This window comes from Aplidium turbinatum, chromosome 3 (genome assembly GCF_918807975.1).
Source record: "Aplidium turbinatum chromosome 3, kaAplTurb1.1, whole genome shotgun sequence".
NCBI classification, from domain to species: Eukaryota; Metazoa; Chordata; class Ascidiacea; order Aplousobranchia; family Polyclinidae; genus Aplidium; species Aplidium turbinatum.
This window is the reverse complement of record NC_137474.1, coordinates 11059984-11076556: the sequence shown is the minus strand read 5'-3', so window position 1 is coordinate 11076556 and position 16573 is coordinate 11059984. Positions and strand designations below refer to the sequence as shown.

The 16573-nt window shown below is 39.4% G+C and overlaps 1 protein-coding gene across 1 annotated transcript; it reads right to left on the bottom strand.

Annotated features, from left to right (window-relative positions):
- Window positions 1-2342: 2342 nt before the first annotated feature.
- LOC145767337 (uncharacterized) lies at window positions 2343-16245 on the bottom strand. Its single transcript, XM_082579138.1, has 7 exons — window positions 16147-16245; window positions 13852-14015; window positions 10923-11029; window positions 8242-8370; window positions 7734-7879; window positions 3503-3787; window positions 2343-3110 (listed from the first exon to the last, which is right to left on the bottom strand). The coding sequence occupies exons 1-7, from the start codon at window positions 16175-16177 to the stop codon at window positions 2917-2919; spliced, it is 1056 nt and encodes a 351-aa protein (XP_082435264.1). The 5' UTR covers window positions 16178-16245; the 3' UTR covers window positions 2343-2916.
- Window positions 16246-16573: the final 328 nt, after the last annotated feature.

Below are 16573 nucleotides of genomic sequence, written 5' to 3'. Positions count from 1 at the left end.
GGAATTATGACTTTTATGATTGTAGGTCTCAGAAAAAATATACCGTTTGTAATTAAGGCTGTTCCTGAAATAACAATTGAAGGAAAATGGATAGCATCTCATATTGATGAAAGTATAAAGTGTCTTCATGAAGTTGGGTTTAAGGTACGTGCCATCATATCAGACAATCACTCCTCAAATGTTGCTGCATTTGCAGATTTATATCGTAAGTATGGCGTTGCATCACATGTAAATGCAATTAATCATCCCAGCAAACCAGAACTCATTTCATATATGTTTTTTGATTCGGTTCACCTCATGAAAAATATAAGAAACAACCTATTAAACTCTGGTAGCTTTATATTTCCCGCATTTCAATTTGACGGTTTTTTTGATGATATTTGCTTACCCGGAGGAGAAGTTTCATGGCGATTACTTCATAATGTTTATGATAAAGACCAAAAGTTACAAGGCAATCTACGTAAAGCATTCAAGTTGTCATACAAATCTTTACATCCTGGTGACAACAAACAAAGTGCTCCACTTGCACTTGCAATTTTTGATCCGACCACATCAGCTGCTATTGAAAGTTACTATGGAGACAGACCAGATGCATCTAAATTTTTAAAGCTAATTAACATATGGTGGACGATAAGCAACAGCAAGCAACAATTTAACTCAAATTACCGCCTTGGAAATGCTGCTGTGCAAAATGACAACAAACCAAAGTTTTTCAGACAGTTAGCTGAATGGTTTCAGATGTGGGCGGATATGCAGTGTCCAAACGCCAAGAAATTCACTTTAAGTAAACAAACCAGCTCTGCTATGATCTCTACATTGAAATGTACAGCTTCACTTATAGAAGATTTGTTGGAAGATGGTTTTGGATACGTTTTAACATCTCGTTTCCAAACAGATCCGCTAGAACTTACATTTTCAAAATATAGACAAATGAGTGGTGGACGGTTTTTAGTAGGGTTGCGTGAAGTTGAAACTTCCCAACGAATTTTAGCTATTAAGACTCTTTTAAAAGAATCGGTTTCCATATGGAATGCGGACATTCGACCTGATATCAACGATACTGCTTTGCTAACATTAAAAAACAAACTAAACAATATTTCTGATGAACTTAAAAACTGTTGCTTGGATAAAAACGCTGTTGAAGTTGCAGCGGTCGTGGCAGGGTACTGTGCAAAAAAAATCGTTAAACGTTCACAGTGTTCTGAATGCAATGCATTGTTAATTTCTTCTAGTAGTGAACCTTTTGTCAATGAATATGACTATCTTTTGAAACTGTCGCGAGGTGGTTTAACTTTGCCTTCTGTTGATCTAGCTCAGTACACATCGAAATGTTTTGCCATGCTAGATACTGCTCTCAGCGTGATGAGGCAAAGCGAACTGAGTGAAAGAACTGCTGCAGAAAATGTTTTGCTCTTAAATGATATGCCATTTAGCTTTTTGTGTCAAAAGCATTTTGCAAACATCAAGTTTGTGAATGCAATTATAACTAATGTGTATTTTAATAACAATCAAAAAATGTCCAGTGATTCAGTGCGAAAAGACGCAATATTGCATTTCAAACATAAACGGCGAAAGCGCGACATTTAATCCTGGCTGTTGTGATATCTACGTATAGTATTGTATCTTTTTTAGGTCAGTATTGTACAGCAGTTGAAATAGAATTAATTACGTGAGGACAGTGACTAACTGTGACATCAGTTGCCAAATACGATATCTCCATTTTGCACATAATTTAACTGTTGTTCCATTTTATGCACGTTAGCTGAGAGAAAGCAAAAGATTGTTAACATTTTACGTTTCATTTTAAGTTCACAATGTTTTTTGACGTGTGCATACCAATTGTTCACTGTGCTCACTTTTATTCGTGGTTGATTAATGTCTGACAACAATGGCGTCCTATCATCACTCTCGTCTGAGGTTTACGTCACTCTACTGCAATTGTTGCTTAATGTTTTGTGTTTAGTTTGACTATGCACTTGAAATGCCGAATTAAAGTTGCTTTTATGCTTTATTTGGTTTTACTCAAAGGATCACTTTGAACTATGTTAGGATTGCAGTGAATAGCTACAAAAACCTCTGCTGTTGAGCAAAGCACTTCTTTTTTACGTTGATTCAACGCCTGTGAATGTTAAAATCAATGCTAAAAGAACGGATTTGTTGGCTGGTGTGCTGTAGAAATACAACTATCATGTTATTACTTGATACAGCGCTAGAAAGTCAGCTACTTCATGACAAAAGTTACCCTACTAATTTTTGCCATTCAAGGCAAACTGTAGGGCCGTGTATATTCTCGTAGGCCATGTATCATCAAATAAACACACATTGATTGATGTTAGAAAGAAATGTTTATTTTGTTGTAAGGTAGGTAGGCTATATAAAGTAAGGCTTATATGGAAGAGAAATAGGCTCTATGGTGACCTACGGTAAGCCTTGACATTCATAATCCATTTTATAAACTTAGGAAATAAAGAAACATGGTAACATTTATTTAAAGCTTGTCTCAGTTCATTTTTCTAAAGTTGTGTGTGAATAGTGTGAATAAATGTTTGTTATCGTAAATTAAACGTCAGCTGGAGAAAAATGATCAATAAACGCTCTTGATTGTACAGTGAGATGATGTAACAAGAATCAATAGACTCTGCTGACTCACCGGATAGCAGGTTTTGGTTAGCCTATAATAGTGGAAAACTTTTTTTTCAAAATTGTGTTTTACAGATAAAATTTACAACATTCTAAAATATTTTTCCATCATAGCGATTACAAAATGCTAATTAAATTTCAAAAAAGTCATGTAGATTATTGGTTTGATTCATAATAATTCTACTTGAATCGTTTAGGCTATATAAAAAAAAGATGTTTCGAAATTATTGTAAAGTTCCGTAACTCTAACATTTGGTTCATTAAACACCGCACTGATTATGACTCATACGACGTCCCACAAGGTGGAGGAACGTCATACGGATCATCACATCTTCCATTTCTTTCGTCGAAGACTGTTCCATCTGGGCACGAAAATATGAAGGGATCCATAGTGGAGAATATACGTACATAAAATGATGTGCAGTCGCGACTGATCGGTATTCCATTAACCATTCCTTCAAATTTCCCTTCTAAAATCAAAATAAGCATAATTATTTATTTGCATACAGATGGCGTTACAATTGGCAAAAAGTAGGATCCCACAACTGGATAATTGTTTTACACAAACATCAAGTGTAAGACGCATATTGTTCCTCTAGTAAGACAAGCAAACGCCAAAAATCATTGATTGTTATCTAGACCAAGGCTAGCATTTGATCGACAGTAGACTATACTGTAGACACATAGGCTATCCAAGGAACAATTCAACCCTACCCTATCAATTAGTATAAACAAACATGTTGTTAAAACGTGAAATAGGTATCTAAGCTTTAGAAGTCAAAATCCAATAAAGTTTGCCAATAACTTTTCTTTTAGTTTTATTTTCAGGCTGAGATTAACTCGTTAGCTGACAATAGCTTACCAGAATCTTGAGCTTCTTCATTGTTTACCATTGGTGTAAGCTCATTGGTTGGCGAACCGTTAGTGATAGTAGGTCGGGGTTGTGGAAATGTTTTTGTCGTGGTGCAAGGTTTACTGGTACCTGATGATTTTGCAATAGTGCTTGACACTTTCGGAGACATAGAAGTAGTCTCGGGATCAGACGAATCGTCATCATCTGTTATTTCTATGTCAGAACAACCATAGAATTCTTCTTGTTGTCCTAATCCAAGACCCGATTTACCACCTTCCGCGCCCCAGCTATTGCCTGTGATAAATGTGCAAGCTACAACAAGTGTGAGTTAGACAACTAAATAGCCTGCAATAGCTCTAAAACATGATATTTGGAACTGTTGTGTTGGTACCCTAACGTCTGGCGTTTCGCCTCCCAGACCTCCTGTGTAAGTGTAATGCCTCTCAAGCTTTCAATTTATAACAAAACACAATTACAGATGTCATGTCTTTTGGAGAATTATGTTTGAATTTGTTAATGTAGTAGCACATACGCCTGCTTATGGGATATACGCAATCATATTATGAGATACAGGAGCGCCGGAAGCGGGGGGGGCGGATGCCCCCTGCCCTTTTTCTGTGGATGGAGTGGCAGGGGGGCAATGGTGCCCTTTTAAGGTCATGTAAGCTACTGCACATTTTGCAATATAAAAATTTCTGCTATTCGCTTTTAGCCTAATTATAGTCATTCAGTTTTGCCTCAAAATAATATTCACGGCACAAAATTCTGCAACACAGTAGGTTGCATCATTATAACACAGCATGATGCCCTTCTTTGTATACCGGACATAAATTGTATCACTATTCGATAGTGAGCTGATAGATGAGCATTATCGCTATATCTTATCTTAACACTTAAAAAAATTGACCTTTCAGCAACAAAAGTGCTCTTTTTTATAATCCTGTTCCCCAGTCAAACATTGTTCCGGCGCCCCTGCTGAGATATATGGTCACAGGTAGCCTACATGTGTTTACTTGAGATAAGTTCCTATGAAGCAAAGATTGAGCAGCCATTGAATTTCTTCTTGTGGAACTACAGTGTTTACAAAGATGAAAGGTTTTCTTGGGCTCATAGCACTGTATAAAAATTGGTCTGACGTCTGAAAAGATTTCAAAAAATTTCCCAGAATTGGAAAGCACCAACTTTAGAGACTTGCTTCGAGTAGAATTACAGACTAGTCAAAGTTGCGTGCCTACACATTTCCACGACTGCTCACAGTTGAATACAAAACTAAGAGCGAAATTACTGCGCCAAACTCAGTGAAAGAGATTAGCCACCAACATACTCTTTGGACGACTAATACTGGTGATAAAACGTGTACAATGTAGGCTACAACACCATCATAAAAAGGCTGTAGGCTACATCTTAAGAAATAAGAAAATTATATGAAAATCATCATAAGAAGCTGTAGCCTATAGGCTACATCACCATGAACCAGAATTCAATGCGCCACTGATGGTAAAGAAGCATTATTTAGGCTTGTTGTCTTAAAACGCAATGCAAACAAGGTTAGGTTACTGAAACTAGACTACATTGTTGTAGTGTGAAAAGCTCGTACAATATTGGTTTGGTTTTTGAATCTTTATCCTTGGACTGACAAAGCCTTGATTGGTTATTCCTAGTAGTTTCACATGTTTTGTAGAGGCTCTTGACGCAGGGCCGGTTACCGAGATTGGCAGGGTAAAGTTTTCCGATTGTTGAAGTGTTGTTGCCGGGGAATTATTCCATTCACTAGGTGCCGCTGAATGGAGAGCAGTCCTGAAATGCGTTGCTCAAGCGCACACCCCGAGAATCGAATCAGCGCCGCGTGATCTTGAGCCGTGCGCGTAACCACTGAGCTAACGGGGCGGACAACTGTATTAAATTGTAAAACCGATCATCTTTTTTAGACGTCTTGTTCTCAATGATATTGCATTTTTGAACATATAGTGTCATATGACTAAGATTTAATGAAACACTGAAAATGTCCGATTGTAAAATAAATGATCAAATAAGTTTTTCTTTCTTTCACTATAAAATCCCCATAAGCCTAAATAGGCTTACCTGAAATAATTGTGAACACAATGGCCTATGGTTGATGGGATAGACTATTGATATGAAAGAACTACGGTACTTTAATCGTACGGTAAAGCATAGCCTGCTGTTAAGTTGTAATAGTTTATTAAAAGCTGTTGACCGGATATTCTTCTTGATGGACCAAATCCTGGCAACGTGCTGTAAGTTTTATAGCCCTGGTATAAGGTTTAAGCTTAAGTTTAAACAGAGTAGTTGCTTGTAAAGGTAAAAACATAGCTTAAGCTGCTTGGTTTAATCATTTTTAGGGCCTTAGGCTGACAAGGTGACCAGAAGGGACTTTAACCGCAATTTATGTTGGTTTTTACATAGGAATAACCATGGAATTTGAGCTCTTTGCAACAACATTCTCATGACAGCTTTACCAGTTTGGAATAAAAGACCGCACGTTAGCTCAGTGTGCTTACGCGTCTGACAAAAATCAAGCGGCGCTGGTTCGGCTTTCAGGGTGTGTGCTTGATCAACGCGTTTCAACATTCCTCTCTATTCAGAGACACCAAGTGGATAGAATAATTCTACGGCAACAACACTTCTACAACAAGCGGAAACTCCACTCTGTCAATCTCTGGGGCTGCGTCAGTGGTTCAAAGCCTCGGTTCAAAGTTCAAAGCCTTTACAACAGGAGTGGGCAACTGCTTCAGTCGGTGGGCCCGATATGGGCAAATGAAGTACTTGGCGGCCGACCGAACTAATGAATAACTAACGATCATTATTATTTGTGTTCGCTCCGCCTTTGATTATATCACTTTGATCTATTTTTCCGGCTTGCGCTTGAGGCCAGTCCTGAAACTGAAGAAGATTCAAGCAAGAGACAAAGATGGAAAGGCCTTTTGGGACGGAACATAACATGCTTGTCCTTGACGAAACACCGAAAACAAAAAATCGAACATCACAATAAAACCAAACTGACAGTCACTTTTGTTTGACGTAAGTTAGTTAGGCTAAGCAAGTAGTGGGGGATTGCTGCAGACTATGGCCGCGGACCATATTATATTATTATGTAAAACCGAAAACTGTCTGCAGGCCGCTCAAAATTCCGTCGCTGACCCGGTCCGGCCAGCCAGCCGATGTTGCCCGCCCCTGCTCTTCAAGTATGCGAAACTTCTAGAATCAAGCAGTCAAAGACGCTTTCCCAGCCCGAAGATAAAAATTCAACCAACCAATCAAGATTGTCGTTAATGTAGGCTATCTTCAAAAGCTCACAATTCTATTAGCCTACTGTGACTGGAAAATTACTTATCAGGCATAGTTTGACTCTCAAAAAAGAAGGCTGCTTCAATACTGGTCACAGCGGAACGTTAGAAATGCTGTAAATAGTATTTTGTTCTTACTGAATACAGTAGATAACAGTACTGGAAAAGCAGTGTGCTAAAAAAAAACACAGAAAAAACCTGGGCTTTCCATTTTACCTTTTCAAAAGCGTGACTAGGCAGTAGGCTGACGAAAGTATTTCATCCAAACTACCGGCAGTGATTTTAAACATAATATATGTAATATAAACATACCTGCAGACAGGCCGCCACTGTTTCGACCTTAAGGTCTCCTCAGTGCAGTAAACCGTACACTAGATAGAAACGTGGTAATGTTTCCATTTGTGGTACGCAAGGAACCACATTGGGATACTTTCACCCATCTTGCCAAAGTACTCAAACTGCGGTGATCTATGCGATCAATTACGCCTACTGCAGCCTAAGTAAGCTATATTCAAGGTAGGCTATATGCATTTAATCTTTCTTGTCCACCCGGTTAGCTCAGTATTTAAGCGGCCGACCTAAGGTAAAGCAGTTCTTGTTCGACTCTCTGGTGTGCGCTTAAGCAATGCATTCTAATGACTACTCTTCATTCAGAGGCACCAAGTGGATGGATTAGTTCACAGACAACAGTTCAAAGCAACAAGTGACAACTTCACTCTGTCGATCTCAGGGACCGGACCTGCGACAGTAATTCAAAACCTTTACTAGTGTGCAAAACTGCCAGGCTCTCAAAGAAGCTTTTCCAGTCTGAGGATAAAGATTTAATCAATCAAAATGTATGCAAAAGTTTCTGTGTTCAGCCTTGGTATATTATAGTCTGCATAGTCCCTGCTTCATCATGCAATATACTTTGTAGGTAAGAGAAGCTACTGTACCTGTCCTCCATCTCCATTGCAGTACACATTGCTCACAGATCACATTGGCAGGCAGTCTTACTTTAAGAGAGTGTACTTTTCTAGCTTCGGATCTCTTTTCTGGCAGATACCATTTCGTGTCTCCACTTTCAAAGGATAAAAGGTGCCTGAGAAACAAGGAGTTCAACGCTGAATCAGAACAGAAAAAAAAAACATTGCATTTGAGAAAATAAATGGATGCAATGTCTTGCAACACTTAATATAATAATGTTATGGTTTTATTTATCGTTGCTCTACACCTACTAAGGTCTTTTAGTGACAGGACCCATGTTTAATTTTGTATCAGATTTAGAATGCCAACATATAATTACTCGACTTCTCCTCACCGCGCTATGCAAGTAAGAATGCCATCGGTACCGTTTTAAAAGTCTTCGGCTTAACCCCACCTGGAATCAAATTCAGATTTATCAGCACTAGGGCAGAAAACGATATCCACTCGGCCACTAAGCTGGTAACTTGCAACACTTACTCGTCCAAACACTCATGGGTGATTGGGACTTTAACATTATTCCATGGGCACAAACGAAATTCAAAATATCCTTTATGTGGAGCGGTAATTTCAACCTCTACTTCAATGAGCTCTCCTTTTGTGTATTTTCTGAAAAATATTTGAATAGCAGGTGATTTTATTAATTTCTGTGTGAGTTAATCAGAAGTGGCGTTAAACTGTGTAAATTTGATTTGATTAAATGTATTTTTGTTTGATTTTTATAATTTGATTTCTTGTTCTGCCAACTATCGTCCGCCCCGATAGCTCAGTTAGTTAGCGCGTGACTTCTGGAACGAAAAAGCTTCAAGATCAAGCCGCGCTGGTTCGACTCTCGGGGTGTGCGCTTGAGCAACGCACGTTAAGGAATGTTCTCCATTCAGCGGCATCTAATAGATGGAATAATTCTCTGGCAAGAACTCTTCAACAATCGGAAACTCTACTCTGTCAATCTTGGTGACCGGGCCTGTACGTCAGTGATTCAAAGCCTCTACAAGTAGGCTATGCCAAACTGCCAGGATTAAGCTTTGCAAGAAGCTTTCCCAGTCCGAGGATAAAGATTCAATCAATCAATCAATCAATCATGGCCAGCAGCAGATCCAGGAGAGATTTGGTTACGTGCCACCCCAATGAAAAACTAAATTTCTCAAATCTTGCAAAACATTTTCTTTCACAATCCCAATCACATAAGGGTGTTTTAAAATCAGTAATGAATCTTACAATTTCTAACGAAGCTTTCTGTTATCTCGCACTGGTATAGATCAGTGCTGCCCAACCGGTGGGTCGCGAAGCTATTTCAGATGGGTTGCAAAGCATTTCTAAATGTTACTGAATGTTAAAATTTTCTAAAAATACCGACGTTACTATGGATCTCATGAGCCGCAGTTTGGTCTTGAACAGTACTGCGTCTTCGCCATCGCTACTCTTAACTTCACTTCATTTGTCAATGCTTATCTCCAGAACTGGCGACTGAAACTCAGCGAAACCAAAACTGTATCAGCAGCTTTCCACCTCCACAATCGGGAAGCTGATCGTGAGCTACACGTCCAGAACAACGGAAAATCTCTGTACTTCTGCCCGGAACCAAGATATCTTGGGGTGATACTGGACAGATCGCTCACATACTGCCACCATTTGGTGTCACTGCGCAAGAAACTCACATCCCGCGCTGCGCTACTCAAGCGCCTGGCTGGCTTTAGCTGAGAGGCGAGGGCTGACACTTTGCGTATAGCAGCCTTAGCCCTTGTCTACTCTTCAGCAGAGTACTGTGCACCCTGGTGCCGCAGTGCTCACTGCCATAACATCGACACTGCCATAAACAGCGTCTTGCGCACAGTGACCGGATGCCTGCGTCCCACACCATTGGACAATCTCCCCATTCTCGCTGGCATCCAACCCGCTGAGCTTCGTCGCGAAGAAGCCACTCTGTCCCTCGGTCGACGGGCACTGGAGCCTAATCACCTTCTCCACCACAAGATCTCTGCTCTCCCAAACGAGCACCACCGTCGACTGAAATCAAGACACCCATTCGTGCCAGCCGCTCAACTTCTGATCAACGAAGCTGATGTACAAGACATCTCTGCGGCTACTTGAGCGGACCATAAATGGAGTTCTGAATGGAAGTCAAGCGCCACCAGACTCTAGTCGTTCATCCCCGACACACGCCCCATCGGCCTGACACTACCAATTAAGACAGGCATGGCTGCGCCTCAACCGTCTCCGTAGCCTACTGGCGTCGGGCTTTTCCGCTCAACCATGCACCAATGGGGAATGGGCTCTTCCTCCTCTTGTGAATGTGGTGCCGAGGAACAGACCGCAGACCACATCATCAATGACTGTTCCATCTTCAAGCCACCTAACGGATCGAGTGGAAGGTCTGCGTGTCATGGATGATGAAACCAAAGACTGGCTGCTCTCTAGTAGCCTTCCAGTGTAGTCCGGGAACATCGTGAATCTGGGGTGGTAAAATGATAGACCCTCGACCCCAGAGGCTCACACGATGACGACTTCATTTGTTGACTTTCCATTTTCATGAATTGTGCACCCTGTTTTTTATTAGATCGGGAAATTATTTCATTATCATTACGTAACAATTATGCAACAATGTAACAAGTATGTAACAACTAGATGTGTTGTGTCGCATTAACTATTTTAGTACATACGCCAGTAGTAAAGATGCCATAATAAAGATGTCTTATCTCATTGTGGGTCGCACAGTAAAACTTGCATTAAAAGTGGGTCGCGAACTGAAAAAGGTTGAGAAGCAGTGGTATAGATGGACCGATTAAGATAAAGTTATTTCGGTTCTGAATGGCCAAAAAGCAAAAAAAAAAAAATGAGGCCGTCGCAGTTCTTTCGTGCCCCAGTCTCACAGCATTTTTCTTTGCAGGGGTTGAGGAATCGGCTCAGCATCCCTGCATCCTTGCAAGCTACGTGATTAATTGTTTATGCGATAGAACTGGTTGTTTATGTGCAAGACTTTGAAGCTACGGTAATACATCTGGTCGAAATTATTGTGCATGCCAAGCCAACAAGCAACAACCAGATATATTCTATGAATTCAAAAACGGATTGCCAAACTTCTTTTAACTTTCACCCATCTCGTTTTTAGTGCACACGTTACTGTTTTACAATCACTTATCACTATTATTGTATTTAATTACCCAGCAATTATTCCCAACGCATATTTTCCTCCAGCCTCGTTCTGTTTTACTGCAGCGTCGTATGGATCTCCACAAACACCACAAACGCCATTGTTTCTGACTTGGTTCTGAAAAAATTTGAACATTAATCTTGTGCTCATGAAAACACCAGGGTTTGCTAAAATCAAGGGATTAGCCTACCAACTGCCTGACAAGGGAAGAATTTATTAAACAAAAGAGCTGCCAAGTGTTTTTTTATAAAAATTAAAAAGTGATTTTTCAACATTTTTAAATTTGCTGTTGCCAAAGCTTGCCGTTCAAAAATTCAAAGCTGCACAAAATTGATTAAAAGCAATTTTTGATTGCGCTATCCTGCAATGACATTATAAATTTAGCCTACTTCTAGGACATAAACTAAAAAGAAGTTACAGGTTTAGAACCAAAGACTGGCTACTCTCTAGTAGCCTTCTAGTGTAGCGCGGGAACATCGAGAATCTGGGATAGTAAAAGGATAGACTCTCGGCCCCAAAGGCCCCCTTCGACGACGATGACGACGATAGATTTAGAAAATATATTACTAAGCATTTCAAAACAACAAAAACTTTGGAAAACTCAAAGTAGATCTCAGGAAAATATGGGCTACATAGTTGTATGTGTCAAGTGCTGAAGCCTGCAATCTTTTTTCAAATTATAAGTTATTTGTGCGCCTCTGGGTGCGTCTCAACCGTCTTTGCACGAGCGTCGGACTTTTCCACTCAACCATGCACCAATGGGGAATGGCCTCTTCTTCCTTTTGTGAAGTTGGTGCCGTAGAACAGACCGCAGACCACATCATCAATGATGGTATACCATCTTCAAACCACCTAGGTCTGCGCGTCTTGGATGATGAAATCAAAAACTGGCTGTTCTTCAGCAGTCATCCAGTGTAGTGCGGAAACATTCTGGATCTGGGGTAGTAAAAAGTTAGACCCTCAGCCTCAGAGGCTCAAAGGTCAAAGAAGAACTTCTTTGCCTATAGGATAGATTAAATTTGCAAGTATTGTAGTGGTTTGATGTGAATAACAAAATTGCTTTAGATTAATTTTAAAATAGTTTTTCACGACCAAGTTTTAGGTTACTGCTGCTGTAAAATAATAATTTATTCAGAAAGCTTGAAAAACATCTGGCAACACGCTTGTTTAACACAATCTTCGCTTGTTAATATCGGTAACGCCTAGAACATCACATAACTAAGGCGAAAGAGAAAATTGAATTGAGTCCTGTCTTTGTCATGAGTTACCAAGGGGGGTGGGGGGACTTGTATACCTGGGACTGGTATATAAGTCCACCCCCTTTGGTAACTCATGACAAAGACAGGACTCAATTCAATTTTCTCTTTCGCCTTAGTTATGTGATGTTCCAGGTTTTTCCGTCAATAATCGTATCATAAGTAGGCTACCTTGTCCGATACCGCTTAAATGTAATGCTTTTTGGAAAACAGAGCTCTCATGACGTCACAGTATCCTATAGCCCCAGGCGCGGATTTATGGGGGAAGGCAGCCCCTCCCCGAAATTTTGTGAAGAATTGTTGAAATTGTATGTTTTCGCATCAATTGGTTTTATATGCATGCTTCTAAACAGCTGCTATTAGTCCCACGGCGGATTTAACTTATCCCGGGGAGGGGGATAATTTTTTTTTATTATTATGGTTGAAATTATCCATCGACCAGACTCCGTTATTGTCTTTCATACAACTTCAAATACATTTTAATAGCAACATTTGTTGGAGCTGCCTCAGCTGAAACCAATGCTGAACCAAATGACGTCAGCTGTTGAAACAATCTGAAACCTTGAATGGCTGTTTTATAGTTTTTAGTCTTTATTATAATTTCAATCAATTAGCCTACCGTATAAGCTTATGCTGCAAACATACAAATATCCAATTGATCATGGACACTGCATACATGGTTTTAAACCAGATTTCAACTTTACTTTGCATGCTCAACAATTTTTATTCAAGCAAAATTTATTTTTTAAACATTTACAATAATTGAAGCATAGGCATACGAAGCCGAGCAACGTTATCAACTTTAACATATTTAAGTTTATTACATTTAGGCTACAGAAACATAGAGAATTATGGTTCAACAAGCAATTCTCCATGGTTCAACAAACCAAACTCTCTACCAAAGCTTTATCATTTACAGAAACACAAAAAACTACGCAACAAATTAAATATCGAACGTTTTCGAAATCACAAGATGTCCTCTTCAGGAATATCATATATAGCCTACAATTTAACAACATCTGAATAAAATAGAATGGTTTATTAAATCTATAAACAGGAAAAAAACTGCACAGTACTTCTGACTATCTCAAACTCAACGATACAGGCTCTGCGAGAATCAAAGGTAACTGCATCAAAAGATGTTAAACAGATCACATGATGTGGTAGAAAGGCAAGGTGCGAAAAAACTAATTTTAAAATACAGAGAGCAAGAAAGATGAGCCGCAAGCATACAATTGTCTGTTCAAAAGTGGATTGTTACGTTTTATGTACTAGGCTTCTAAGATCTTGGTAGTTAAATTGTAGCCTATATATGATATTCCTGAAGAGGACACCTTGTGATGTCGAAAACGTTCGATATTTAATTTGTTGCGTAGTTTTTTTGTGTTTCTGTAAATGTAATAAACTTGTATATGTTAAACTTGACAATGGCTCTGCTTCGTATGCCTATGGTTCAACAACACAAACTCTCTACCGAAACTCTAACATTCACAATTGATGAAAATGACTGTTTTAAATGTCTATTTTATAGCATATCATATATGTCGTAGTATCATTGTTCATAACCTGTTTTATCTTTTTCTTTCTTTTTAATTGATTTTCAAATTTTCTGGTCTCCCCCGAAAAATACTGCTAGATCCGCACCTGTATAGCCCTATAGTGTTTTTTTCTGGCGAGTGTTACCTGTCTACCACCACAGTTTAGGGCCACATCATTGTAATTTTCTTGAATTTCGTCACGGTAAGGAATCAGCAGTGGATTCATATTTTTGTACCGGAACATGCTTGACCGGCTTGGTGGCTTCAAAAATCTGCCATGACCATTTATTTCGACAGCGAGGTATGATACTGTAGTGAAACAAAACGTTGTTTTATAAATATACATTTATAGTAGGCTACTGAAGATGAAGACAGTATAGCACTGAAAATGAAGACAATATACAGTAGTTTATAGCACCAAAGATGAAGACAGTAGGCCTATAGGTTATGGCACTGAAGATGAAAGTAGGCTATAGTTTTTGAAACGTTTGCTAAACATGAGTTTACACTAGTAGTTTACTTACATTTTGGGATTTTTGTTTTATGGTTAAAATGCAAACTGTCACGAAATGTTGTATGCAGAGGCGTAGCAACCGCCCTCCGAACCCTCCGATCGGAGGGGGCCCCGCAAGGAATGAGGGCCCCTCCGCCGAAGTTTTTTGAAAACTATCGAAATACATGATATAGGCTAACCACGTGGTCACAAACGCACGCAAAATAGCAGAGCTTATTGGTATTGAACAGGTGTTTTCAAAAAACACGGTACGACGTAGGAAAAGAATGTTTGGTTACGAATGTGCTGATGATTCGAGTCGTCTTTCAGCTGAAGAAAAATTCAAATCGCAATTTTTTCTTGTTCTCACTGATCAGGCCATGTCTTCTGTTTCTTTGCGCTTTGACTAACTCGTGGAGTGGTATAAGTTGTTTGAATTTCTGTACAACGCTAGCAGCCTGAAGAAGTGTCTCAGAGAAAATGGTTGGTTTTGAATCGTTATCCTCGGACTGACAAAGCCTTGATTGGTTATTCCTGGTAGTTTCGCATACTTGTAGAGGCTCTTGACACAGGGCCGGTTACCGAGATTGGCAGAATGAAGTTTTCCGATTATTGAAGTGATGTTGCCAAGAAATTATTCCATTCACTAGGTGCCGCTGAATGGAGAGCAGTCCTGAAATGCGTTGCTCAAGCGCACACCCTTAGAGTCGAACTTACGCCGAATGGTTTTGAGCGGACACGTAACCACTGAGCTAATGGGGCGGACAATGGAACTGGACAACCATTTCAAAAAAAATAAAAGAAAAATGGGAGACCTTGATGCCAACGAACTAATAATGGAATTGAATCGTTTTATTTATGTCATCGAGAAAGAGAGAAGACTTGTCACGGCAAACATATTTTCAATGTAGGCTACAAGAACAGCCTTTAGGAGATATTTCCGAATCTTTGCATTTGCACCAGAATTCTTCTGACCGACCACACCAGTTACTGTCGCCAGTGCTGAAAGGGCCATCAGCAGAATGAAACTAATCAAGAACACCCTGCGTTTAACCGTGGCAAATGACAGGCTTTCTGCTCTTGCAATTTCCATCGAAAACAAGATTGCCAAATCCCTGGACAATGACCCATTACAATTTGCGCAGAACAATTAAGGCTCGAAAGAAGAGCTTTGCGTAATCGTGGAATATATGTCCACACTGTCACTGTAGACCTATGTATAGGCTACACACTACACAGTGGTGGGCGCAGCTAATGTAAAAGTTAGCTTTCAACAAAGAAATCAGCGGTTTTCCAATAAATTTACTTTCGCTAACGAGTTCGCTAAAATTTCTAAATATTTGCGAAAATGCTAATCCGCTAACCAAAGCGTTCGCTTCGCTAATTAGCGAAACTGTGCCCTCTACTGTGTACTGTAGGTATAGGCTACATATGAACCCTGCATGTTGTGTAAAATAAATACCACATTCCAGTTTCTGCGTTGGAAGGGGCCCAGGATTTATGTTTGGAGGGGGCCACGTTCTTCGTTGCTACGGCCCTGGTTGTATGTCAGTTATACGTTTTAGTTTGACGTTTGTAAATCGAAATGGATTGATTAGTAGGCTAATGGATTGAAGCCGATAACTCTAACGATAACTACATAAGAAATATCTCCAAGCGGATTCAAGGGGAGGCAAACAGTCAAATACTTTAAAAACTCAAGCACAGTAAAACACACAAATTTCCTTTTTAAAATTTTTTCGCTCCCCTCATTCACTTAACCACCCGACTTTTAACCTATAGTCAACAGTAGCCTACAAGCCTTTTAAATCAGCAGTAAAGTGGCACAGTTTTATTTTGTATTGACAGACTGCTATAGTCTACTAACAAACAAAATAATCGTATCCTGTGTGTGATAAATTACGCTACATAGGCGGACGTTAGCTACAGCATTAGCAATACACTTACCAAACATTAGTAGGTAGGTTGTAACAATCATTGCTTTTTTTAATGTAAATGCCAATCAATTGATAGCCGATCACTGTTGTCTCTTTAGCTTTGTCCACAATGTGTAAGTGCGGGTTAAAGAGGGAATACTTACGTTTTTATATCTTACAGAAAAAAAGAAAAAAAAGACATACCATAGGTTTATATTTTTTTTGGTGAGACACAAATAAAATAAAACATCGTTCTCACGAACATAGTTTATAAGCCACAAGCCGCTTTTTTTTCTTTTTCAGTTATTGATAGTCAAGAGTTGAGCATTGAGCAATCTTGCATAACTATTTTAGGTTTTAAAAAAAAGTCTGACAAACATGTTGAAATAGAAGTAAGTGCTTTTCAATTTCGCAATCTTTTTGATAGTGTAGTTAATATTTTACAAATAACTAGTTGG

Coding starts and splice junctions, on each gene's coding strand:
- LOC145767337 (XM_082579138.1), bottom strand. CDS start 16,177: ATGATTGTTACAACCTACCTACTAATGTTTG. Junction 14,016..16,146: donor AACCTACCTACTAATGTTTG/GTAAGTGTATTG, acceptor GTTTCACTACAG/TATCATACCTCGCTGTCGAA. Junction 3,111..3,502: donor TGAAGAAGCTCAAGATTCTG/GTAAGCTATTGT, acceptor TTTTGATTTTAG/AAGGGAAATTTGAAGGAATG.